The sequence below is a fragment of the Lissotriton vulgaris genome, chromosome 1_1 (genome assembly GCF_964263255.1).
Source record: "Lissotriton vulgaris chromosome 1_1, aLisVul1.2, whole genome shotgun sequence".
In the NCBI taxonomy this organism is placed as follows: domain Eukaryota; kingdom Metazoa; phylum Chordata; class Amphibia; order Caudata; family Salamandridae; genus Lissotriton; species Lissotriton vulgaris.
Window position 1 is genome coordinate 2010225025 of NC_141685.1, and position 26974 is coordinate 2010251998.

The 26974-nt window shown below is 46.4% G+C and overlaps 1 protein-coding gene across 30 annotated transcripts in view; it reads right to left on the reverse strand.

The window, feature by feature from the left end:
* PPFIBP1 (PPFIB scaffold protein 1) overlaps positions 1 to 26974 on the reverse strand; it is a 1004279-nt gene that overhangs the window by 537589 nt on the left and 439716 nt on the right. For all 30 annotated transcript variants that reach the window (XM_086920149.1, XM_086920163.1, XM_086920158.1 and 27 more), the window contains one exon: positions 13002 to 13129. In XM_086920149.1, coding sequence (XP_086776275.1) covers positions 13002 to 13129 — 128 coding nt within the window. The remainder of the gene's footprint in view (positions 1 to 13001; positions 13130 to 26974) is intronic.

The window sequence follows — 26974 nt, forward strand, 5'->3', positions numbered from 1 at the left end:
AGTTTGAGTTAATACCAGAAGCACCTGAAAAGGTTATACCTGTGCATATTTTTATTGTTAAAAATAAAACTTAAATTGCTTAAATATTCACAATTCCATATACACAGCATTAGCAAGAGAAAAAAAAGACTGCATAATATGCAATATACTTTACTAAGTAACGTGTCACCTAATTAAAAAACATGTAAGCATATGAAATCACCATAAGAACAAAAGACTCTTCCTAAAGATTAGAAGAGGCCTACCTTAATGGAAAAGATGGAGAACCACCGCATGGTCCACTGCCGCATCTGCATCCTGTGCGCACTCCAAGCAGTACTGCTGTGTGAAGGTGTGAGTGGTCCTCCAGGTCGCAGCACAACAGATTTTTTCCAGTCACTCCCGCGAAGAGGGCAGGTGATGTGGCAACTGCTCTGGTGGAGTGAGCTTGCTGTCTTTTTCAAAGATTTGTTGGCTTCGATATGACAGAACTGTATCGCAGCAATATCCATCTTGCAATAGTAATCTTTGTTATTTCAGTCCCTTTTCTGCCTTGGCCATAAGCAACTAATAATTGATCAGTTTTCCGAATGTCCTTCGTTCTTTGAAGGAAGAATTTAAGGCAAAGATTGACATCCAGCATATGTAGTGTTTGTTCTGCAGGCGTTGATGGTTGCGGAAAGAAGGACTGGAGTATGACCGGCTCATTGAGCTGGAACAGTGATGGCACTTTAGGAATAAATGTAGGATTGATCCTTCGAATCTCAGTATATTCTTTCAATATTAAAAAGGGTTAACTAATGGTGAACGCCTGGATTTCACTTACCCTTCTGGCTGAGGTAAAGACCAGCAAAAGAGCGACCTTCCATGTTAGGAATTTCAGTTCAGCTTTATGAAGTGGTTTGAATGGTCTTCTCAGGAGTTGTGCAAAAACCACATTTAGGTTCCATTCTGGCGGAGGTGCTTGCACCGGAGGAAAAGCACGGAACAGTCCCTTCATAAATAGTTTAATCAGGCTTGAGGGACAAAGAGAAGTGGCGTTGGAAGCTCTTCTACAGCGAGAGATGAAAGCAGGATGCACCTTAACTAAGGCGAAAGCTAAATCTGATTTTGCCAAGGAAAAGAGACCTGATAAAATCTGTGGTGGGTATACTTCAAAATCGATGCTGACCATTTCGTTGGCACCAAAAACATACCTTTTCCATTTCATCATATAAGTTTTATTGGTACCTTCCGCTCTAGATTTCCAGAGGAGGTCTCTAAATTCATGCTCCTAAATTCCAGGAACTCAGGAGCCAGGCATGCAAGTGTAGAGACACTGGATCTGGATGGCACACCTGTCCGTTGTCACTGGTCAGAAGTGCAAGGGATGTCTGTAGTTGTATGGGACTGGCCTCTGAAAAATGAAGTTCTGGGAACAAATGCTGTCTGGGCCACCTGGGCTCAATTAAAATTAGGCGACATCCGTCCAGCTTCAATCAATCAATCAATCAATCAATCATGACATTTATATAGCGCTCTACTCACCCGGAAGGGTCTCAAGGCGCTGGGGTAGAGGGGTCCGTTACAGCTCAAAAAGCCAGGTCTTGAGTTGCTTCCTGAAGGAGAGATGGTCCTGGGTTAGCCAAAGGTGGATGGGGAGGGAGTTCCATGTCTTGGCTGCCAGGTATGAGAAGGATCTTCCTCCGGCAGTGGCTCTGAGGATGCGTGGAATGGTGGCAAGGGCGAGGCTGGTCGATCGTAGCTGGCGGGTGGGCGTGTAGAAGGTCAGGCAATTGTTGAGGTACGTTCTGGATGCGTTGGAGTCTTTTCTGAAGTTTGGCTGTGGTTCCGGCGTAGAGGGTGTTTCCGTAGTCCAGTCGGCTGGTGACGAGTGCCTGGGTGACCGTCTTCCTGGTTTCGGTGGAGATCCATCGGAAGATCTTTCGGAGCATGCGCAGGGTGTTGAAGCACGATGATGAGACGGCGTTGACTTATCTGGTCATCGAGAGGGAGGAGTCCAGGATGAAGCCCAGGTTACGTGCGTGGTCCGTTGGCTTGGGAGTGGTGCCCAGGGCAGGGGGCCACCAGGAGTCGTCCCAGGCAGAGGGCGATGACCCCAGGATGAGAACTTCTGTCTTGTCCGAGTTCAGTTTCAGGCGGCTGTTCTTCATCCACTCGGCGATGTCTTTCATCCCTTCGTGTAGGCTGGTTCTGGCGGCGGCGGGGTTATTGGTGAGGGAGAGGATCAATTGGGTGTCGTCGGCGTAGGAGATGATGTTTAGGTTGTGTTGGCGTGCGATGGCTGCGAGGGGGCTCATGTAGAGGTTGAAGAGGGTGGGGCTGAGCGATGATCCCTGTGGTACGCCGCAGATGACTTCAGTGGCCTCGGATCTGAACGGGGGGAGGCGGACTCTCTGGGTTCCTCCGGCGAGGAACGAGATGACCCACTCCAGTGCCTTCTCTTGGATTCCGATGTTGCTGAGGCGCTGCACTAGGGTCCGGTGGCAGACAGTGTTGAACGCTGTAGAGAGGTCCAGGAGGATTAGGGTTGCTGTCTCCCCGTTGCCGAGCAGGGATCTGATGTCGTCAGTGGCTGCGATGAGGGCGGTCTCAGTGCTGTGGTTGGCTCGGAAACCGGACTGCGTGTGGTTGAGGGATCCGTTCGTCACGAGGAAGGCCGCAAGCTGTCTGTTGACGGTCTTCTCGATGGCTTTGGCAGGAAAAGGGAGGAGCGAGATGGGGCGGAAGTCCTTGAGGTCGGTGGGGTCTGCTGTTGGTTTCTTCAGGAGGGCGCTGAGCTAGGCGTGCTTCCAGCTATCCGGGAAGGTGGCGGTGTTGATGGAAGCGTTGATGATGTCCCGGAGTTGGGGTGCGATGATGGAGTCGGCCTTGTTGAAGACATGGTGGGGGCAGGGGTCGGTTTGGGATCCGGAGTGGATGGTGTTCATCGTGCGGGTGGTATCTTCGGTGCTGACCGGGGTCCAGGCGCAGAGGGTGGTGGTGGGGGGCATTGGTTCGGTGGTTGGGTGCGTGGTTGGTGCGCCGAAGCTGTTGTGTATTGCGGCGATCTTGCGGTGGAAGAATGAGGCCAGTGAGTCGCAGAGGTCTTGCGACGGAGTGATGTCGTTGTTTCCAGAGCTGGGGTTGGAGAGCTCTTTGATGATGCTGAAGAGCTCCTTGCTTTTGTGGGCGTTGTTGGTCAGTTGTTCTTTGAATGCGGTCTTCTTGGTGGTGCAGATCAGCTGGTGGTGTTTGCGGGTGGCGTGCTTGAGGGCAGTCATGTTGTCTGTGGTCTGGTCTTTGCGCCAGGCTTTCTCGAGGGTGCGGCAGTTCTTCTTGGAGTTCTTAAGTTCGTCGGGGAACCAAGAGGCTTTCTTGCTGCCGTGTCTGCTGGGAGGGGTCTTCAGTGGTGCGAGGTCGTCTGCGCAGTTGGTGATCCACTGTGAGGTTGCTGGCTGCTTTGTTGGGGTCCGTTGTGCTGGCGGGAGGGTTCTGGCTGAGGGAGGTGGTGAGCTGGTCGGCGATTATCTTGTTCCAGCTTCTGCGAGGAACCTGTTGCGGGTGGTGGTGGGTCGTGGTTCTTCTGAAGCTGAAGTGGACGCAGCTGTGGTCAGTCCAATGAAGTCCGGTGGAGTGGCTGAAGGAGATGTACTTGCTGGAGGAGAAGACTGGGTCAAGTCAAGTCAAAATTTGTATAGCGCACTACTCACCCAGAGGGTCTCAAGGCGCTTGAGGGGGGGGGGGGGGGGGGGGGGAAATCGCTACTTATCAAATAGCCAAGTTTTGATTTGTTTTCTGAAGGAGAGGTGGTTCTGTGTGAGGCGGAGGTGGGTGGCGAGAGAATTCCAGGTTTTGGCTGCTAAGTTGGAGAATTATCTTCCTCCCATGGTGGCTCTTCGGATGCGAGGAATCGCTGTGAGGGCTTGATTAGACGATCGTAGTTGGCGGGTGGGGGTGTAAAAGGTCAAGTGCGTGTTGAGGTTTTTGGATCCTAGGTCGTAGAGGGCTTTGTGTGCGTGGGTGAGGAGGCGGAACGTTATTCTCTTGTTGACGGGGAGCCAGTGAAGGTCTCGGGTGACCGGAGATGTGATTGTGGCGGGGTGTGTCTAGGATGAGTCGGGCGGAGGCGTTCTGAATGCGTTGGAGTTTTTCTGTAATTTGGCTGTGGTTCCGGCGTAGAGGGTGTTTCCGTAGTCCAGTCGGCTTGTGACAAGTGCTTGGGTGACCGTCTATCTTGTTTCAGTGGGGATCCATCTGAAGATCTTTTTGAGCATACGAAAGATGTTAAAGCCTGATGATGAGATGGCCTTGACTTGTCTGGTCATCGAGAGGGAGGAGTCTAGAATGAATCCCAGGTTGCGAGCATGGTTCGTTGGTAAGGGTGCGCTGCCCAGGGCCGGTGGCCACCATGAGTCGTCCCATACAGAGGGGGATGATCCTAGGATGAGGACGTCTTGTCTGAATTCAGTTTTAAGTGGCTGTTCTTCATCCACTCGGCTACGTCTTTCATCCCTTCATGTAGGTTGGTTTTGGCGGTGTTTGGGTCTTTGGTGAGGGAGAGGATCAGCTGTGTGTCGTAAAGCGTAGGAGATGATGTTGAAGTTGTGCTGGCGATGCGAGGGGGCTCATGTAGACGTTGAAGAGGGTGGGGCTGAGCGATGATCCTTGTGGTACGCCGCAGATGACGTCGGTGGCCTCTGGGTTCTTCCGGTGAGGAACGAGATGATCCAATCCAATGCTTTTCCTTGTATCCCAACGTTGCTGAGGCGTTGTACAAGGGTGCTATGACAGACCGTGTCAAACGCTGCGGAGAGGTCCAGGAGGATGAGGGCAGCTGTTTCCCCGTTGTCGAGTAGGGTTCGGATGTCGTCTGTGGCTGCGATGAGGGCGGTCTCGGTGCTGTGTTTGGCTCGGAATCCGGACTGTGAGGGGTCGAGGGAGCCGTTAGACTCGAGGAAGGCGGCGAGCTGACTGTTGACGGTCTTCTCTATGACTTTGGCAGGAAAAGGGAGGAGCGAGATGGGGCGGTAGTTCTTAAGTTCGGTGGGGTCTGCTGTAGGTTTCTTCAGGAGGGCACTGAGTTCAGCATGTTTCCAGCTTTCCGGGAAGGTAGCGGAGTTGAGGGAGCAGTTGATGATATCCCTGAGATGGGGTGCGATGATGGAGTCGGCCTTGTTGAAGATGTGGTGGGGGCATGGGTCTGTTGGTGATCCGGAGTGAATGGAGTTTATCAAGCAGATGGTGTCTTCGGTGCTGATCGGGTTCCAGGTGCAAAGGGTGGTGGTGGGGGGCTTCAGTTTGGTGGTAACGGGGGTGGACTGGTCGCCGAAGCTATTATGTATGTCAGCGATTTTGCGGTGGAAGAACGAGGCTAGAGAGTCGCAGAGGTCTTGAGAGGGAGTGATGCCGTTGGTTCCGGCGCTGGGGTTGGTAAGCTCTTTGACGATGTTGAAGAGTTCCTTGCTGTTGTGGGCGTTGTTGTCGAGTCGATCCTTGAATGCTGATTTCTTGGTGGATCGGATCAGCTGGTGGTGTTTGCGGGTGGCGTCCTTGAGGGCGGTCATGTTGTCTGTGGTTGGGTTTTTCCGCCAAGCTTTCTCGAGGGTGCTGCAGTTCTTTTTGGAGTTCTTGAGGTCGTCATTGAACCAGGAGGCTTTTTTGCTACCTGGCTTGTTGTGATGGTTTTTCAAGGGTACTAGTTCGTCAGCGCAGTGGGTGATCCATTGTGCAAAATTGATGGCTGCTTGATTTGGGTCCGATGATTTGGCGGGAGGGTTTTGGTTTAGCGATGTGGTGAGCTGGTCGGTGGTCATTTTGTTCCAGTTTCTGCGGGGGACTTGTTGTGGGTGGTGGTGAGTCGGGGTCTTTTTGAAGTTGAAGTGGACGCAGCTGTGGTCCGTCCAGTGGAGTCCTGTGGCATGATTGAAGGAGACGTGCTTGCTGGAGGAGAAGATTGGGTCGAGTGTGTGTCCGGCGTAGTGGGTGGGGGTGTTTACCAGTTGTTTGAGTCAAAGATTGGCGAGGTTGTCCAGAAGGGTGGTGGTGTTGCTGTCATTGTTCTTTTCCAGGTGGAAGTTGAGGTCCCCTAGGAGAATGTAGTTCTCGGAGGGGAGGGCGTATGGGCTAATAAAGTCAGTGATGTCTTCGCTGAATTGTGTGCGGGATCCTGGTGGTCTGTAGATGAGGGTGCCTCTAAGTGTGGTCTTGGGGTCGGTGTGTATCTGGAAGTGAAGGTGTTTGGCGGCTGTGAGGGTGTCGTCGGAGCTGGTCGTGACGCGGATGGTGTTCTTGTGGACGATGGCGATGCCTCCTCCAGATTGGTTGATGCGGTCCTTTCGGATGATCTTGTAACCGTCCGGGATGGCTATGGCGATGTCGGGCACTGATGAGGCGTTCATCCAGGTTTCGGTAAGAAAGGCGACGTCCGGCGTTGTGGTGTTTAGTAGGTTCCATAGTTCAATGGCGTGTCTGTGGACCGAGCGGGTGTTGAGCAGGATGCACTTCAGGTGGTTGTCAGAGCTCTGTTTGGCGTTTATGGATGTAGTGTGGGTCCTGATGCAGCAGAACTTGCAGGATTGGCAGGTGAAGGGTCCATGGGTGCGTCCTGTGCCGGCTTGGTGGTAGTCGGGGAGACGGCCGGTGTTGAGTGAAGAGAGGGTTGCGGCGTCGTATGTTAGGCGGGTGGAGTGGATTTTGCGGGGGCCAGGGGCTCTGGCGCTGGGGGTGTTCACCAGTTGCTTGAGTCCGAGGTTGCGAGGTTGTCCAGCAGGGTGGTGGTGTTGCTGTCCTTGTTGTTCTCCAGGTGGAAGTTGAGGTCCCCTAGGAGGATGAAGTGAGCGGAGGGGAGGGCGTGCGGGCTGATGAAGTCTGATGTCTTCGCTGAATTGTGTGCGTGGTCCCGGGGGTCTGTAGATGAGGGTGCCTCTGAGTGTGGTCTTGGGGTCGGTGTGTATCTGGAAGTGGAGGTGTTCGGCGGCGGTGAAGGGGTCGTTGGAGCTGGTCGTGATGCGGATGGTGTTCTTGTGTACGATGGCGATGCCTCCTCCAGTGGTTGACGCGGTCCCTCCGGGTGATCTTGTATCCGTCCGGGATGGCGATGGCGATGTCGGGCGCTGAGGAGGCGTTCATCCAGGTTTCCGTGAGGAAGGCGACGTCTGGTGATGTTGTGTCGATCAGGTTCCAGAGTTCGACGGCGTGTCTGTGGACGGAGCGAGTGTTGAGCAGGATGCACTTGGTGGTTGCTGCTGGTGCTCGGCTTGGCGGGTGCGGTGCAGGTCGGGAGGCAGGTAAATTTGCAGGCTTGACAGGTGAAGGGTCCGTGGGTCCGTTTCGGGGTGGCTCGGTAGCAGGCGGGGGTTCTGCTGGCGTTAAGAGCGTTGAGGGTGGCGGCGTCGTAGGTCCGTTGTGGGGTCTGGTGTCGATGGGGGCCAGGGGTCCTGGCACGGTCCAGGCGCGGACGGGCGCAGACGGGCGCGCCTTTGGCGCACCTTCGGCGCACAATCGGCGCACCCGATGCGCGCGTCCGCTGCGCGGTCGCCCTGGGGGCGTCATTAGAGGGAAGGAGGGGAGGAGGGGTCAGCTGGGAGGCGGAAGGGAAGAAGCCAATGGGTGTGGGGGGGCGGGGCCGCACGGGAGGCAGCGGCGGGAAAACCGGGGCTGAGGAGCCCGGCGGACGAACCAGGAAGAACTCACTCACTCACTCACTCGGGGGTACAGAAAAAAAGAGAAGGGGGCGGGCAGGCACACGGGGCACACAATCAAGGCGCAGGCAGTCCAGTCGACACTCGTGCAGGGTAGGAGATCGCCGATCTGGAGGGAGGAGCAGGCGGCAAGATGACTGGCAGGCGGAGCTGCAGCGGTGGGGAAGTGACCTACCCGAGGGTCAAGCTTCATTTTGGTCAGCACTCTGGGAATCAATGGAATGGGGGAAAGGTGTGGCTATGTAGCCCTGACCATCACATCAAAAGGGCATTGCCCTGAGACCCCAGGAGAGGAAACCTGCTGGCACAGCACCAGCATTTGTAGCTGATGTATTTTGCAAACAGGTGTTGTTTTTCCCCATAGTGCGAAAACTCAGTACAGCTACAATTGGTTGAGTTCCCATTTGTGTCAATTGTCTATAGCTCTGCTGAGAGCATCTGCTAGTGTGTTGTGAAGGCCTGGAACTTGCTTGGCCTTGAGAAAAATCCCATGCTGTGAGGCCCAACTCCATAGTTCTTGGGCTTCAGGGAAAGTGTGAGAGATTTAGTTCCCCCTGTTTATGTAGAACATACTGGCCGTATTGTCCATACAGACCAGTACGGAGAGGAATATAGCTTTCAGCTCCAGGCTCTTGACCATTTCTTTTGAGAACTGGACTATTTGACCTTGATTCAGAGTTCCTGTAAATTACATTTCTTAGCCTTCCATGGAGGCATCCGTTGCCAGTATGTTGTCCGGTATTTCGTGTAAGAAAGTGAGACCTTTGGAAAGATGTGGACTGTGATACCACCATTGGATTGACGCTTTATTGCTGGGATTATAAGAATGGTATCTTTGAAGGATTTTGATATTTGTAGACACTGTTTTTGAAGCTCTTCTTGCAAAGGTGTCATTTTGAGCCTGGCTAAAGGTACTAGGTCTATTGCTGAGGAACACATCCCTAGGAGCGACTTGTACCTTCTCACTAAAATGGACTTTCTTCTTGAGATCAGCATAGTAACATGCTGTAGACGTGCCTGTCTCTTGTCCGATAGGCCTTGCATTGGTTCGTGTCCAACCTGGTTCCTAGAAAAGGTGCTGTTTGAGTGGAAAGAAAAGAAGACTTTTTGATGTTCACTTGTCTGTTGAATAGCTGGAGACAAGCATCTGTAGTTCTGGCCACTTGATCTCCTGTTGATGCCTTCAGAAGGCAATCATCCAAGTAAGGGAATTCTTGGTGACCTTGAGAACGTAGGGCTGCAGCCACCGGTGTAAGGCACTTTGTAAATATTCTGGGTGCGGACTGGAGGCCGAAAGAAAGAACCTTGAATTTGTAGTGGGTACCAGCTACTGTAAACCTGAGGAATTTTGGTGTTTCCAATGTATGGGGATGTAGAAGTATGCATCTTCTAGATCGATTGAGGTCATAAAGTCCCCTTCGTTGAGGCAATGCAGGATCTCAGCTAAAGCTACCACCCTGAACGTTTATTTTTTCAGGTACTTGTTGAGGCTCCAGAGATCCAGTATTGGTCTCCACCCCCCTGATTTCATCATTAATAGGAAAAAACAGGAATAGAAACCCTAACCTCTTTGCAGAGGTGGAACTTCTTCAATTGCACCTTTTGAGAGAATAGTTTTTATTCCCTTGTGTAATAAGTAAAGACATGGGGGGGGGCTCCATTGGGTGGAGAAGTTGGAGGTTTGCTTGTGAACTCCAGCGTATAACCAAAGGCAATTATATCCCACATCCATTGGTCTGATGTTGTACTTTTCCATTACTGGTAAAAAGTGCAGATCTTCGTACTCATGAGAAGGATAGAGGAGGGGGAAGCTGGTACCTGGTGTTGCTCATTGCTTCCTTCCTTTGTCCTGCACTTGAGATGGTGTTCTCCTGCGCGGGCCTTGACAGGTGTCGCAGATTGGCGGCAGGAAATGATGGAATTCAGCTTAATGTGACCAGTCAGGCAAGAAGGTGCATCTTCAGGGGCCCTGTACTTTTTGTCCACTTGAGGGAGCCCTGGTATCATTGAAGCAGGTGTTTTCATCATCTTTACTCCTCTAAGTGCGAGTGAGGCAACAGGGAGATATCTGAAAGAGATTAAACATCCAGGAGGGGAAAGTTTTTTTTTTTTACCCTGGTAACACCGACGGTTATCGACGGTGGCGTCAACGGTACCAATAACCCTGAAGATGGAATATTCGCAGTCGACAGTGGCTGTTGTCACTGGCGTTACACTCGATGGTGTCATAGTAGACAGCGTCATCGGTTGGCTAGTCGTCAACAGGATCACCGACATGATGCTCTTCGACAGGATGCTCGTTGACGGTGCGCTTGTCGATTGAGACATTATTCAACAGTGCCGCCGTCATTGACTAAGTCTTCCTCGACGGGGACTTTGATTTCTGATACTCTCGTCGACTCTATGGGTCCAGAAATAGTCATCATCGCCACCGTTCCCAAAGTCGGCGGAGCAGACGGATTGAGTTACTTGTCATCTTCGTCGGATGATGGTTGTTTGTCTTTTCTCCTTGTAGAATCTGAAGATTAGGCTACAGGATGCTTCTCCTTTCCCACAGAAGAAGTGGAGATGGAAGTTGTAGGCTCTGAAGAGACGGAGATGATTCTCCTTCCTATGGCCTTTGCTCTCCTGGGAGGATTTAAGGAGTTTCCTGCTCTCACCAGGGGCATCATCCTGTGACCTGGATCTTTTGTGAAGTCTGGGTGAGCTATCACAGTCTTCAGAAGACTTTTGTTGCTTGGTGGACTGGAGCCACAAAAGCAGCCTCCCCTCTCTGCCCCTCAGAGTTTTAGAAGAAATGGTTACACAGATGTTACATTGTCATACCTCATGAGAGGGATGGAGGCAGTAAGTACATTCTTTATGTGGATCATCCACATGGACTCTTCTTGCCAAAGCTCTTACATGGACGGAAGAAGCCTTTCGTATCCAACATGTTGAAAAGATAAACCTTTAGGAAAATTCGAGAAAGAAACTGAGTAGAACTCAGGGAGACTCCCTTCACACACAACGTGCGGTGAACATCTGAGGAAAACTGCCTCTGCTGGGAAGGTTCAAGAGGGTGCTAGCAGCTGATTTGCTGCATTCAACATTTGGTCCTTTTTTTAAAAAGGACATATATAGCCTATGTAAAGCATGGCTCAAGGGCATTATTAAAATACTGCTTGATTATGTCACCGTGGGACTCCCATCTCGACGACATGGAATGATTCACGCATGCGAATCTATGAAAGATACCCCAATACTGGATAATCTGTGATTAGAAGTATCCATCTGAAGCGTTTCTACACGCATTTGATTTATTTTACAGCTTAAAAAAATAAAGAATCTGACAGATTTACAACCCACTTAGTAAGAGTGCAGTCTTTCCAGTTGCAACTTCCTTAGAATGGATGCTTGAGAAAGCAGAATCGCAGGACCAAGCTCTTAAGATGTGGAATCAAAAGAATACTAGAAATGCATTTAAATGAAAGCTTCCAAGAATGCAAAAACGTTTATTATAACCGTTAAACAAAATCTTAAACCACTCATACAATATTTTCTTTCAATGCCAATAGCTCAAACTTCTGTAAATGCGAGACCTATTGCATTGCAGATGCTTGTTAGGTCTGGCGTTTGAGAGAGCTTTGGAAGTCTTAAACTATTGCTCTTTCAACTCATGCACAATATACATGCAAAGAAGGGCTTTTGGTAAGAAGGCTTCATCCGCTGGTCTGTATAAATGTGCATTTGCATCCACACACCGCAGCATACTGCTTGGGACGATGGATCAGCCCACGTTTACCATTAGATCCTTTCATTGACACCATAAAGCTTGTACACATTGTTCACATCTGCCGAAAAATATTCCTTAATCTCGAGCGACAAAACTGGCCAAAAATGTGCGTTTAATAATTTTTATATTACCTTTAAATACTGGCTATTTGTTTAGTCTGCACTTCCAGTGCTCAGTTAAATGATTCTTTTCCATATCATTTGTCAAGAGGGTGTTATGAAGTGTCATTGTAGCTGTGCTCCGAGTGCTTTACTAGTTGGTGATTATTCTACTCTACTTCACAATAACAACAACGAAATGCATTGGATCTTTATTGCCTGTTCTGGTGCGTATGTGGAATTTGTACTTACCTGCAGTCTGCCTATAAACTCATCTAAGGATCTGTAAACCAAGATTAGGACAAACATTCTCATTATTGTAACATTTTCCCCCTCCTCGTTGAGTAAAATCATCGGTGCCTCATCTGCATAGGACTATCGAGAGAAGCCAAAAGAGTGAAACAAGGTAGCAAGAAGCGCAACATAAATGTTAAAAAGGTGGGATTGAGGGATGACCATGAACTACCCCACAGTGTGATGCTTTGAAAGGCGTCCGATGGGGACCATGGATACTGCCTGAGACCTGCCATTCTAGAATAGAAGAGACATTTTATTGTATTTCCTGAAATGCACAGAGCTGTCAGCCGTCTGCCAGAACGGCGTGAAAGACAGTGTCAAGTGTAGCAGAGAGATTGAAAATATTTAGTTTTGCCTCTCCCCCAGTTCAGAGTCCTGCACAAATGCCATTAGTTGCTGAAATCAGAACTGCTTCTGTACTAAAAGAGGAATAGAAACCATACTAAGATTTTGTGAGCTCCTATGCAAGTGGAGAGCTAACTTGACTGAACATCCTATAATCTTTGCTGGTACAGGAAGAAGATACATTGTCCCATAAATTGGCCACAACAGACTGCTCTGCAGAGGGTTTCTTTCCTTGAAGCAAGACTATGGTAGATTGCCAAATGAGAGGGACTTGTCCTACAGTAAGAGAGATTGCAAATATTAGTTTGAGGTTCAAGAAGAAGAGACGGAGCTATTTTCCCATCTTTATGGGACAAGGATCTATTAGGACAACCAGATGAGATGGTAACTTTCGATTTAACAAAGCTTTATGTAAGGGTTTCAAATTTGCTGAGACTCCTGATGATACTAGAGATGGACGGCAGAGAGAAGCCGGTACCATGCTGTTCTGGTTAGATTTTTATTTTTTATTTTTAGCTGGATAGTTGTCACACAGAGCACTGAAAATATAGCTGGCCCTGCATCATTAATAGCATTTTTGCACACAACTATTTGCTTTTTGCTGACAACATATTTATTTCTTGTGATTTCTAAAGCCCAAAACACAGTTAGGACATCTAAGAACCAGATGGCTCAGAGTGGTTACTGCGAATGCTTTCCACAGAGAAATACGATCAGAAAATGAAATTATGCATTTTAATCCACTAAAGTCTATCAACATCACGATTCTGGTCAACGAACAACAGGGATGTAAAAACAATGTTCGAATAAGGCAGCTAGACTTACCCCACACCTGACTCCATCTGTTCTTTAGGAATAGGTTTAATTCTTTCTGTTGGTTTCTCAGAGGTTTTGGATATTGATGAAAATGATGGTATTGTAACCTGCAAAACACTTGTATGGAGTTCCGTTTTCTGAAAAATTAGAGATAAAAAAAAGAATATTTTATTGGAACAAGTCATTAAATATTTTCAGTATGTAGCACTCATTGGTAGAGTGAACATCGGTTTTCTGTGCTTATGTGTTTATGGGTTATGTATAGGCAACTACACTGCTAAAAAACCCATGATATAAAATAACTGTGCTCTAAAGAAGCAGATTTACTTGTACAGTAATTCAATACAATTGAGGCCCAGCAACGTAAAACTTTTTGTTAACCATTATCAAAACTTTACTTCTGTCTAAAAACATCTGCACATATATAGGACATTTACTTCAAAAACACAACTTGAACTCATACTGATGAGCTTTCTTTAGCGTCTGTGGCGAGATCATACATGTCTGCTTAACAACATAATTCTCCACAATGGTCATGTCAGCTTAAAGAAGGAACCAAACACATGAACAACAGCGTGAAATAACATAACATGCTACTGGAGAATACCTAAACATTTCAATGCACTTGCATACCCACTTGCATGCAAGTGCAACCTCCACGCCTACACCATGCTCCTATGTAACAAAGACCAAAACCTCCACATGCCTACAATCCAGCTTCCACATGCTTTTAATTGAAAACGGTTTTATGCAATTTTGATAAAAATCAGCCACGAAGAAAATAGTAATGACAAATTTAGTCAAACCATTGTTGACTATTTTTCTATTTAGAGTGGCTTTCACCAGGTTGACGAACCCAACCTGCTGAAAGCGATTAATGTCCCCTGGCCTTATTCCCTGCCTTCCATACCTCTTTCGAAAGACTCTCTCTTCAACATACCCCTTACTCCCACTCTACGTCCTTTTTTGAACCCATTACTCCCCCTGCTACTTTACTCCAATTTTATATTTTAAATAACCCTTCCTCCCAACTCAATCTTTACTTTTTTTATATACTCCTCACTCACCAAGTCCTGCTTTATTCATTTTTCAAACCTCTTATTCCAACTCCTTTTTTACAAACCCTGTACTCCCCTCTCACACGTTACTCCCTTTTCAAACCTGTTAAGCCTCCTGCTTTACTCCCATATTTAACCCCTTACACCCATTTGCTCATTTTTCAAACCCCCTAGTCTTATCCTATTTGTATCCGATTTTTTTAGACCCCTTATTCCACCTCCAGCTTCACTCCTAGTTGTTTTACGTACACCTTACTCCCACTTCACCTTTTTGGAAACCATAATCCGCCCTTCCCGTTTTACTCCTTTTTTCTTACAAACCCCATACTCCATTCCAGGGGTGTGGAATTCCCATAACCAGACTCCCAGGACATATTGTTTGGGGTCAAGTCAGTAAGCAGTCATGTGTATTTTGTCCTCGTGACCAGTAGGCTCAACCCCATGCAGCACAAACCCTTTTGGCTGCCAGTTTATAGAACCTCATTATGGATTAGGGAAGGGTACTGTCTGCAGTTAAGGCAATGTTTGTTTCCATACATTATCGTTGTTTGGCCTTGTATTTATTGTTTATTAATGCAAAACCTTTATTATTAGGGTGAGTACTCTAGGGAAATGCTGTAAGCTCAGACTGCACTGTTGGCAGTGGTTACAGTATAATGATGTGTACACACGTTTGCAAAGTTTAAAGGCTACTTATAATGCTCCCAGAATGCTCTCTGATTAAAAACAAATATTTGGATGAGTTTGAAAGTAAGATTGATGAGTCTTTGCTTACAAAATAAGATTTACAAACAAATGCAACTAGGAAACAAGCATTGGCATAGCCAATAGGTCTCGCTTTTGGGACCTTATAATTATTTAGTTATGCAGCACAATATTCTTGGTGCAACAACAACTGTTGCATTGCTTAACACTTATAAGGTCCCAAAGGCGAGACCTATTGGCTATGCCAATGCTCGTTTTTTTAAAACTTCTTTTTATTGATTTTGTATACAACATTTAGCATCAGCTCACCCAACACGTGAATATAGAGTCTCATTTTGTAAATGACCAATTCACATAATATTAGATGTGTCTCATTTATATATGAATCATCTATCAGGAGATACAGTCTGGAAGTGATCCAGCCATTGTGCCCATATCGTTTTGTTTCACAGGGCAGTCATGACTTTTATACACTGACTTTTCTGCAAATGTGTGGTCCATACCTCTCAGCCATTCATCGACCACTGGGGCATTAACAGCTTACCAATATTGTGTGGAATCTCTTTTGCAAACTAGAAAGCCTGTTGGGAGTAGGATTTTATCTCTTTGGAAACTTTATAATTCAGCTGTATACCTAACATTGCACACTTACGATATTACTTCACTGTTTCACCCATAACTTTTCGAAATCTATTATGAATCAGGGGCCAGTGTGTTTGCATCATAGAGCAACCCCATATTTTGTAGAGTAGCATACTCACCACCACCAGACAGTAGAGGTTATTTCATTCCTCGCCTTATGGAGTTGATCTGGAGTGCAATACGCCCAACGGAAGTATTTAAATGTAATAAGGCGCAGTTTCACCAAAATGGCCGACAGCCTTGAGGCCATTGTGGCTTCCGGCCACTCAACATAGTCATTTAAACTGGTTTTTTAAGCATATTACTGTCATTATCCACAGCAAAATGGGCTCAGTTGCAAGTGAAGAGCCAGTTCCTGGCAAAAATACATTAAAATCTGGATTGAATCAAAGGTGTGTGCTGTTTCTGATGCTGTTCAACTTGTTATCATTGCCATCTGACTTGACCAAATCCCAACCTGAAATATTCATGGGTTTCCAACTAAAGTATTGAGTAGGCACATTACTACACTAATGGGCACAGGCAATCCGGTAATTTTATTCAGCAAAACTGCGACTTTCAGAAACAAGCTGATGCTCTGTCAAATTACTTGCTAAGCAAAAAACATCAGTGCATCTAAAATACACAGACCATGCCCTTTGGCACCAAGCAGGTTTCTCTGACACAGTGGATTAATAAACACAAATTTACCATAAAAAATGTGATTCAAATCTGGGTGGCATTGCCCTTAATACCTACATGATCTAGACAATTTAGATTTAACAAAGCATATGGAGGTTGCTTTTAGAATAAGCTAGAAGAGTAGGATTGTTATATCACATGGAGCCATCTTGTACGGGGCCAGTTTTAGGGCAGTGCGACCGGTGCGGCTGCACTGGTTGCTGACCTGTGGATGGGGCGCGGACCTCAAGTGGAGGTGCTGTGTTTAGCAATATCTTCTGATTGGAGAGATGAGGGGCACTTTTACCCGATGGTAGTGAAAGAATCTGAGGAGCCAGTCATGAGGTGTGGGGGTGCCTTAAGTGGTTATCGCACAGGGTACCACCAGCGCTAAAGCTGGCCATGTCTTGTACCTCAGTGCATCAAGGATTATTTTAGAATTCCCTGCACCCTCCTGTGCTCTTTTTTGCTAACTCATGCAAAAATGAGCACTTGTGCATTCCGCTCCTTACACAGGTTAGCATATTAAACAGTCGTCTTGGCATTGCCAATGCTTGTTTTCTTTGCGTTCAGCTTAATGCAGTGCCTATTAATCCCATTACAAAGTTAGTACTAAATCCAAAGAAAAAGCACGGACTTAAAGAGCTACTCACGCCTGCACCTGGAGAGCTCTGTAGTGAACAGTACGTTGCATGCAGGGATATCTGATGTCAAGTGATTTTAGACTCACTACAACATCCAGAATGCAACTTCTTGTCTAAATTGTCTGACGAGTGCATGCATGTCATGGGGGCACTTTGCTGCTATGCTCTTCTGACCACAATGGTTGTGAAAGCTGTTTAGGACTGCTAATGGTGGCGTTGTGGCCGCATGGAGCAGTCAACCCCCTGCTCAGTCTGAATAAGAGTAACATCGAGTAGTCCCATATCAAGGGGGCAACTTTTAGTCAATTCGTGTTTTTGTGGCCAGTACCACCGAGCATGCTGGGTTTAACCATGTTTATAATGGAGAAAAAGTAGTTACACAAGTCACAGCAGGCTTAATGCTGGGTGGTTGGTCGAAAAAGACAAGACTGCATGAAAGTCACCTTTCAGGCTGTTCATTTGCTCTATTTTTACCTCATCTGGTCTTCTCCATCTTCTTGCCTTTATCTTTTTGACCTCTAAGAATTTTCTTTTCACGCTAAAATGAAAGATGCTCCGACGCCACTCTCAATGTTGCCAGGTAAATCTGTGAGTCATTAAACCCGTTCGCTGTTCCCCTCTGCATTCTGGGCCTTGTAGTCTTTGTTTAATAATGAGCTAAACATGGCTACAACGTCCAGAATGTCAATAAAAAATTGTCTGACTGAATGAGTAGTTCGTTTGAAATAGCTGCGAAATGTGAACGCTCGGCGCCAGTGATTTTAACATGTGGGAAGCGAGTTTAATCCCTTTAAAGGCTGATAAAGTTCACAATCTGGTGGATAAACGCAATGGGGCCGCCAGTGTCCCAGCAGGAGCTTAAACAGAGCTCTACGAATTCAGGAGGCACGTCCTTGAATGCCCATAGTGGAGACCAGCCTTCACGGCCCCCAACCCCCCTCCCCCGCTGCATAATTACAGTGGCTTCCTGTGCAGCTCTTAAGGAGACAAATATCTGCATTTAAACACGCAAATTGCAAAGGTTTCAGACAGGGAATATTGGGAGTGAAGCTTTGGGGGTATTTCAGAATTGGAGTTAGCTGGGGTGATTTGTTGGCAAAATTGCAGTAAAATGAGTGGCCCAGTCTGGTGACCTCACAAGGCCGATTTCCATCGGTTGGTAGTATACAGTGTGTATAACTTGTGATTTTAAGCACAAGTGACATGCCCTGTAAATGGCTGCGCGCATACTGCTTCCGCGCATCGATCTCCATGTCTGCAGAGCAAAGCTGTACAAACTTAAGGGAAGTGCTATAATTATTATTATTATTTTTTTAAACACATTTAGAGGCACCATGCGAGAATGCACAATCCCTTTAATTAACAAGAGACAAATGAAGCTGACTAGGAGGGAGGGGGAGAAGGGAGAGAGTCCTGCGAGCAGAGTAGCATGATTCATGCGCTGCAAGGCTTAATAAGCCATTACAGAAATTACCGAAAGCCATTACAGAAAGCCAGCTGTGCACGTTCACGCGTGCGTAACCGCATGCTTGAGGCCAGCAAAAGCCTGTGGGAAGCACTTTGAAAACCCACTTACTAAAAGTCTTGCAGAGCAACACATGAGCTGGCTCAGGCGAGACCCAAAAAGTTTTTTTTTTTACTAAACTACTGTCAAAGTTTAGGTAGCATTTCTTTGAAGTATCACTAGTAAAATGTGTTGATGCATGCTAATTGGCAAAAAATATTCATAGTGGGAAAATAAGTGAAACCAGATCTACAAGATTATGGGAAACATTTAAATAAATCATCATTAGCTAAGCCAATAGGTCTGACATAGATGGTCAGCCTTTTGTTTTGTCAATGCATGTCTGATTTTTGTAAAACTTTATTGTTGTGGCAGCTGCCAGGCCCTCACCATTATACAAACATTGGCAAAAAACAATATATTTTGTTCTAAAAAATCACACATTGCCACAGTAGTCCCTGGCACTGAACAAATCGACTTTGTATGCCGATGTGTGCCTTGTGAAAGAACAAAATGCTGTCACTCACTGTGAAGCCAGTCTATAGATAGAGATAAACAGAATAGGTCTTGGTTAACTCAAGACACCAGTTAGGGGCCCAGTTCTTAAATAAAAGTAAAAATGTGCACCCATGTTATACGTCTTTGCATTAGTGCAGATTTACGTTTTTTATGGAATTCACAATGATTTACAGAAGTAGACCACAAATCATTTTAGCAAGCGCAACTGTGCATATGTAGATTTGCTCTTGCGAAAACTTGTCTAGCATTTCCAAGTTCACTTTCCCTCTCAATACTTTTTTCCCAACCCTAGAAGACATTTAAATTCTGACCATGTCAGGAATACATTTCAAAACTTTCTTAGTATGGGAAACGATTAGAGAAGAGCTGGTTAAAAACTCAAAAACATACAAGTTCGTAGGTTTGCAAAGACTCAAAAGTACATTTCAGTCCTGGAACTATTATTTGCTTAACGCTACCTCCAGCCCCAGTATGAAGATCTGTGGAAGTTGACAAAATAAGATAACTGCTCAAATTCAAACCATACTTTGGTACGAGCAGTGACATAATCAGAGAGGCTATTATCAGAGCTCTTAAGTAAAGATTGCAGCTAGCTATAATGTGTAGCTGCACTATGTGGCACCAAAGGGCAAGTGGAGTTTTTTCCAGGACAAGTAGATATACGACTCAGCCTGTCCCATGGACAAGTCGATATTTTATTAAATTCCATACCTGGTATTCTCACCTTTACTTCCATTTTCAAACCCCTTACTTTAACCCACTTGAATCCCTCTTTATAACCAACCCCTTACTATTTCCCCTTCCCCATCTATTCCTCCCCCCTCATCAAGTATACCCATTTGCTTCTCCCTTCTTACCTCCATCATGCTGTCGTTTAAAATAAACCTTTACCTTTTCCTCTTAAATGTATATTTTCTTAGAAAATGTATCTAATTATTTTAACCTTTCTCTTGAATGAAGTTCATTCAACCTGTTTAGTCCGGTTGAGGGTCTTCATTTTAGAAATTCATTTACATGACCGATTTTCATTTAACAAACCTGCACACCTTCTTAAAAACCAAATACTCTTGAAAACACTCACACTGAAAATACTCAAACTCTACACCACTGTTCATGTTTCTGAGAGGCAACATGCAACCAATATCAGGGCCCGTTGCCAGTTCCTACTGTTTGTCACATGCTAATCTGAACTGCTGATATAGTTCCAGCGACCGCTGCCCGCTCTGCAAGAGCCGGGACCATGAAACATGAGCAGCATACATCAATGTGAAGGTACCGGGATGAAGAAGATGGCAGATAGAAAGATTGGTCTGAAAATCAGAATCAGCCCTGGAAAATGTGCTCAAACTAGCCCCATCCAGTAGGACAGTGTGACTAGAATGTAGGGGTCATTGCACCCATCCTGCTCTGAGAGTAGCCCTTCAACCTGCAGCCTGCTGGAGAAATGTCAAAGTCTGGTAGCTTCCTGTACTTCTGCAAGAGACACTCTTAACTTTAGGCTTACAGCTTTGTATCTCAACTGTTGTTCTGGCTTGCGTTATTAGTCTCAAACACGTTTTAAAATAGCTTAAGCCACCTGTTACAAATTGGTAGGTTAGGCCGATGTGTCCAGCAGTGTTAGGGTATCATACTGGTAAGATACAATAGAGCATGTGGCTTTTGCTCTTACCACAGACATGTTTCTAACCGGTTATTCAAAGGATTGAAGGATCCGAAGAGGATTACAGTAGCTGCTGCCAAATCAGGTGTGCAATCTGTAGATCAAAAGCTCATATGCTTGAAATATATACATTTATTGGATGCTGCAGAGGTACCTAAGTAACCTGCAAGTTAGACGCTCTAGTCCTAGTAAAGCAGCTCAGCAGGTTATTCACCATCTACAAATACCTGCATGTACATTTTAACTCAATTTTTCATTCAATTTGTACTATATGATGCGTGAATAGCAATTAGTACTGTGGTTAAACATGTACCCAATTAAGCACAATATACATTAAACATGAGCAGAATAAGCACGTTATTTTATTCGACTATATTAATTATGATCCAACAGATCCTGCTGGCACTTAATTGCTGTTCCACGTGTCTTCACACACATATTTTTCAGATTTCTTTATAAATCCTCTCTTTGTTATAACTTTATAATGTAAAATGCTCCCATTTCTCGTGTACCTCTTAGGCATGTGATTTCATACTTGCTCCCAGTCCGAAGACAACAGCAACAAAAAGGGCTAACAAGTTTATAACCATTCTTACATTTAGACCTAGGTTTCTTAATAGGGTATAGGGGGTTTAGTCACGGCTGGGATTTACCAGCAAATCCGCAGCCCAGTGGCGGGCCATTATGGTAAGTGCAGTAGGGCAGGGGTGAAATCGGCAAACGACGGAATAGGGAATATAAAATAAATAAATAAAACCACTTGTTTTGCACTTGCCACATCACCGACTCGGCGAAGAGGCAAGCGCAAGGTAAGTGGCTTTATTTATTTATATATTTTATATTTCCTATTCTGTCGTTTATCACTTTCACTTTCACCTCCACCACCCCTGCCCCACACACCACACTTACCTGAATGGGCCGCCACTGCCACAGCCCCTCTGTAGGCAGAGGCTATGCACTTACAGCACATGTGTGGGAGCCACTGTGGCACATGCCACCTGTTGATAAATTGCTTCTTTAAATTGCCACAGAGCCATAGAGGGCCACTGAGGAGAAACTGGCCAGAGTCAGGCACTGCGGGCACACACACTACTTACACACCTCCCAATACAGACCGCCAATCAAAAAGTGACTGCCAAACAAAAAATGTTTTGCTTTGTTAGTTTGAATGCACAACGCCATGCCAGTGCAAATTGTGTTTGCCCAACTACTGGGGGAATATGGAGTTACTGGCTAAGGACATTCTCATCAAAGACTAAAAAGGGCTGCAGTAAATGTTCCTTGGTAGATGTGTACAAAAAGTGATTCATGGAAGTTTTAGAAATTGCAAGCGTGATGTTGCACAATTCAGGGGGTGTTAGTTTACATTTCATTTTTTTAATACCGTGATTAAAATGTCCAATGTGACTGTAAATGATGAACTTTATCAATCATTTGTTTTGACAGAATGGAACAATCTAGAGCTTTTTTTCTGATGGAATCGTGTGAAGAATTTGTGGCTATATTCGAAATGCTGACTCCATCTTTGCTATAATTGGGGAATCAATTTTTGCTGGATCGGGCACATGCGTTTGTCTGAAGAAAAACAACTACTTCCCTCTAGAGTGACCTTAAAGGAACAGGCTCTATCACGGTCATAGCGTACTGCCCCATCCTTTCCCTTGGACCATCTAAAATTAACTAACCTTTACATCGACTTTTGACATTCCATTGATGTTTACAAAGTGTTAACTTTCTATGCCGACATGATGACGGGAACTTACGTAAAAACGTCTTAATGGTTAATCCACAAGGGGGCCTTTTAGTATTGGGGAACTATGGTGAATAATGGTTTTGTGCTTTCAACTATTAAAAAAGAACGAGGGAAGAGTGGGGAAAATACACATTAAAGAGGGATAGAGAGAGACACAAATGTACGGTAGAATGGAATAACAGTAACAGTAGCAAATTAAAACAAAATCATGATGAGCTGAAATAAGAAAATAAGTCCAGGCTCCGCCAAAACTCCCGTGAAATGGAGAAACGGATTTGAAAGTTTTACAGGGTAAAAAATATAGCAGTACAAGGTTGTGCTACAGAAAAAAATATGCTGTGGTGTAGGTTTGCCCTTCAGACCAATTGACACGAGGAGAGATGGTATAATTTTGCCACATATGACCAGGATTTTGCCTAGAATTCACAATAACAAAAGTTGGATGACTGGGTCTGGGACTTGTGTGGTCACACTGGATCAGCTATCTGTCTGGCACGGTGTCAGGTGACAACATACTGGGTCGTCCGTGTGCCTCCCCCGACCCCCCAGTGCAATGGCAACCAATGTCGATGGCATGTGAAAGAAGCTCTCTCGAGCACAGCTTTACCTTTTCTTAAGTAGGCTAAAAAAAGATATGTCAGACAGAGCACAGCCGGTAGAATGTGTTAATAAGGAAGCTGTTATGTGCCGGATTTGTGTGAAACGCTTTGTTCTAGCAGTTAAGGCTGCGCAGAATGTATTTCAGGAGCTGCTTAAAATGCCTGCTTGTCGGAGCTGCAATGAACCGTGCATAAAAAATAAAGGAGCCGTCCAATTAAGAGATCTTCTCCAGCACCTGCAAATCTTTGAAAAGTATAGCAGTGAGGATAACAAAGGTCTGCAATTATGTTAAGTACAGCAGAGGAAACGTCAACCTGCTTAGGTTAAGCCGACGAATTAGAAGGCATCTGCCTCTTGTATCTTTGAGCACGATGGAGTATTGTTGTGTGCCCCATTGACATTCCCATAGGGCTTTCTTACCAAAAACACAATGACTGTGAGAAAGTGCCATCTTTCTTGCCTTGATATGCCCCCACTTTCTTCTGACTGCTGATGTGCTTTGACTGAGTGTGCCCTGGGCTCCTGCCAACCAGGTACCCAGGGCCTGTGTTCCTTCCCTAAAACTGTACTGAAACAAAACCCTATTGGCATCTATGGCCACCTGTCAGCCCCTAATAGTTGGTATCCTAGGTGCCCAGGGCATGGTGACCAGGGAAGACCCCCGAGGGCTGCAGCACTTATTGTGCCACCCTCAGGAGCCGTGTACCCTGGCACCCACACAATGCCTTTGAAGGCTGAGTTACTAAGTACACAACTAAATCCAGAGTCGACATGGCACACATCCCTGTGTGCCATGCCCACAGAACCCACTGCCCTGGCATTCTTCAGTCACCCCTCTAGCTGGGTGCCCTATGCCAGGGGTGTGGGCACAGGTGCATGAGCCCTCTGCCCTTACAGTACCCAAGGCCATTTATGGGCACTGTAAGTGCAGTGACGCCATTAAGAGTATATGGTGCTGGGAGGTTGGCATTACGAACTCAACAGCACCATAATGGCTACACTGAAGACTGACAAGTTTGGTATCAAACTTCTCAGCACATTAAACCCGCACTGATGCCAGTGTGGGATTTAATGTAAAATGCACCAGAGGGCATCTTAGAGATGCCCTCTGAAACCCTAACCTACAATCCACGCCTGGCTGAGTGGCTGCAGAGGCTGCCACACAACAGACATGTTGCTGGACCCCTGGGTAGGAGAGCCCCGGCTCTCCTGGGCCTGCAACAATGCACATCCTGGGCGAGGTGCTAGGTCTCTTCCACCAGAATGGGCAGGGGGAAGCTTCAAAGGCTTCTCTAGACCATTTGCTGTACCCAGCAACCAGCACCCACCAGTCCTGCCCCCCACTCTGGCAGGAAGACTGGCAGGAAAAACTACGTCAATATGGGGGGGTGCTAGCCTGTGCCAACCCCACCCCTCAGGTGGGGGAGACTAGGTGAAGCACGACCCCGGGCTCCGGCCATCTTGAAGATGGGGAGCCCTGCCCTATCACAGCTAGGCTCCTGCCCCCCTCCCACAGGAGAGGGGCAGACTAGGGGGTGTACCCACCCCAGGGCAGGGACCCATTGGTCTCTGTCCTTGCCCTACCTGTAACGCTCCTAAATTCAGTATTTAGGGGCTCCCTGAACCTTCCTTCCTCAGATCCAGATACGAAACGAAGAAAGAAGATCAAGAAGAAGAAGCCCCGCCGTGCAGCTGCTAACAGGACGACAACAACTGACTTGCCCCCAGCCCTACCTACCTGTCGATCTTGGAACCTGCTCCTGCTTAATCCCGGTGACTCCTGCGGAGAGCAACCTTGGGACACCCAGAGGACCTGCCTGCCTTGACCCTCTTGAAGACTGGGACTCCCATCAGCAGGGGTTCTGCTGCAACAACCCACCTGGTGCCAACCAGGAAGCTCCGGACCAGCCCACTCTGCACCCGCGAGCCCGAGCTGGGCCCAACCGAACCAAGACCACAAGGACGTCCCCCCGGCGACTGAGACCCGGAGTCCAGTGCCCAAAGACCCTCCTCGACGACCCAGCCGACGCCTGCAGACTCAGAACCAGGGGCCACACCCAACCGCGACCAGCCGAGGGTAAGTTTTTCCGACATCCAAAGACACCCCTGCACCCGGCACCCTACAGCCCCCTGTGGCACCTTTGGGGTACCTACCTGTGCTTCAAGATCCCAACTTACCTCTCGAAGTGCTGGTCGCCCCTGGAGAGTCTGTCCCTGAACCTGCAGCCTTTGTTCCTTTTTGATCTTTCCCATTGGATAACATTGAGCGCCTGATGGCTCAAAAGCACCCTGCAACCAGCCGCCTGAGTGCCGCTGGCTGTGCCTGTGTCCTATCCTACTTCCCCCCCTTGCCCTGAGCAAGTGACCAGGAGCCCAGCTCCCACAGCCGCGTGGCCTGCTAGCCAGCAGCCACCCACCGAAGGCCGCCCTTTCCTCATTGGGTATCATTGGGCCTACCTATCTCTGCACCCGCCCCAGTGCCGCTGGGAGTAAACTAACTGTACTTACCTGACCGTAGGGGACCCCTGAGTCTATGCCCAGAACCTTAACTTCACCAAAATTAGTACTCACCTGGAAACCGGTAATTTACTTACCTGTCATTGGATAGCATTGACTCATTTTGACTCGAAAATTTTCTGTGTGAAGTTTTGAAATCTAAAAATATTCACATAAAATCAGCCAAAGTCTGAATTCCGAAGTACTCACCTGTGATCAGGGGAGAAGCCAGTACTGTACTTTTCAGACCAGTACTGAACCGCAAAAGTAATCCCCAGCGGGGTTACTAGTAATCTGTATTTTCTCCATAGGAACCCATTGTCTGCTTTTCTATGAAATTTCTTCTGTCTACTTTTGAAAACTTGAAATATTCTTTAAAAATCACACGAAATACTGAAACGCAATTATCTACCTGTTTTGAGTTAAAACCCCGGTGCTGGCCCTAGAAGACGAGTACTGGATTACAAAAGTAACGCGATCGTACTTTACCTGCAACCTGAATTTTCTCCCATTGAATAACATGGTCAGATTTCCATTGAAAAGTTTCTAAGTGTGAACTTTTAAAACAGCTTTATATTCATGAAAATTCACTACAGTAACTAAAACGTTTTTGCTAATCTGGTTTGAGCTTAGACCCCAGAACTGAATCCAAGATCTAGTCCTGGGACTACTAAAGTAATCTACACAGTAATCAACTGTACTTACATGTGGAAAACCCATTGAGCTCAATGCTATAGTGTGTTTTAGGATTGTGTTGCTTACTGTCCATACTGTATTAATTGTGTGCACAAAGTTTATTGCTCCTTTGCAAAGTAATTACATGAGAGAACTCATAACAAGAAAAGTATATTTTGTATAACTGTTGGTTCTAAAAATAAAACACCTATATCTGTGGATATAAAAACAATTGACCTGGAGTTCAGTCTTTGAGTTTGTGAAACCTTTTGCTGACTGAGTGTGTACAACAAATGCTTTACACTGTCCTCTGGTACTGCCTTACTGCTCGAACAAGCTACCACTTGGGAGAGTAAGGTCAGTTCGGACTTTAACCTCTGTTATACCTCTGGGGTTGGTGGACTCTATACACACTGTACTTCCTTCTAGTCCAGTATATATAGAGCCACTTTCTCACAATGACACATTTAAAAAGAGAAGAGTTCCTTCGTGCAACCCAAGACGGCATAATCTTAAAATAGAGGAGCGCGTAATAAAACAGATAACAGAATACCATTCAGAAGGAAAAAAAAATAATGAGAATAAAACAAAAATGAAACCATGGGCTACTCGACTAGCCAAGCAAAGCACAGGGTAACTAACCCCCAGTAGGTTGGTGGACCTGGAGCTGAAGTCAGAGCGGTTTGGGCCCATGGTACCCCTCCACCTCTTTAGCAGCAAAGATGTAAACACTCAAACAGGGGGATACAGCATTACCTTCTGTAGAACAATAAAGCTAATAGCTACTGTATTAGAAGTATTAGGCATTGCATGACTTTCTAACTGCCTAAAAACCATTGACCCTTCCACAAACAGATATGAAAAAGTGTGCTTTAAAATGTATTGCTGGGCCCTTTTAGGTTTTGTTTGCACAGAGCTTGTGCGGTGCTTGAGAAATCCATTGCTTTTAATATATTCTTAATAGGGACTTACATTCCGCCTCCTCTCTTTCCTGGCTTCTCATTGGTTCCTCAGCATGCCACTTTCCTCCATTTCTATTGGCTGTAGCATATTTTCCTGCATTTTT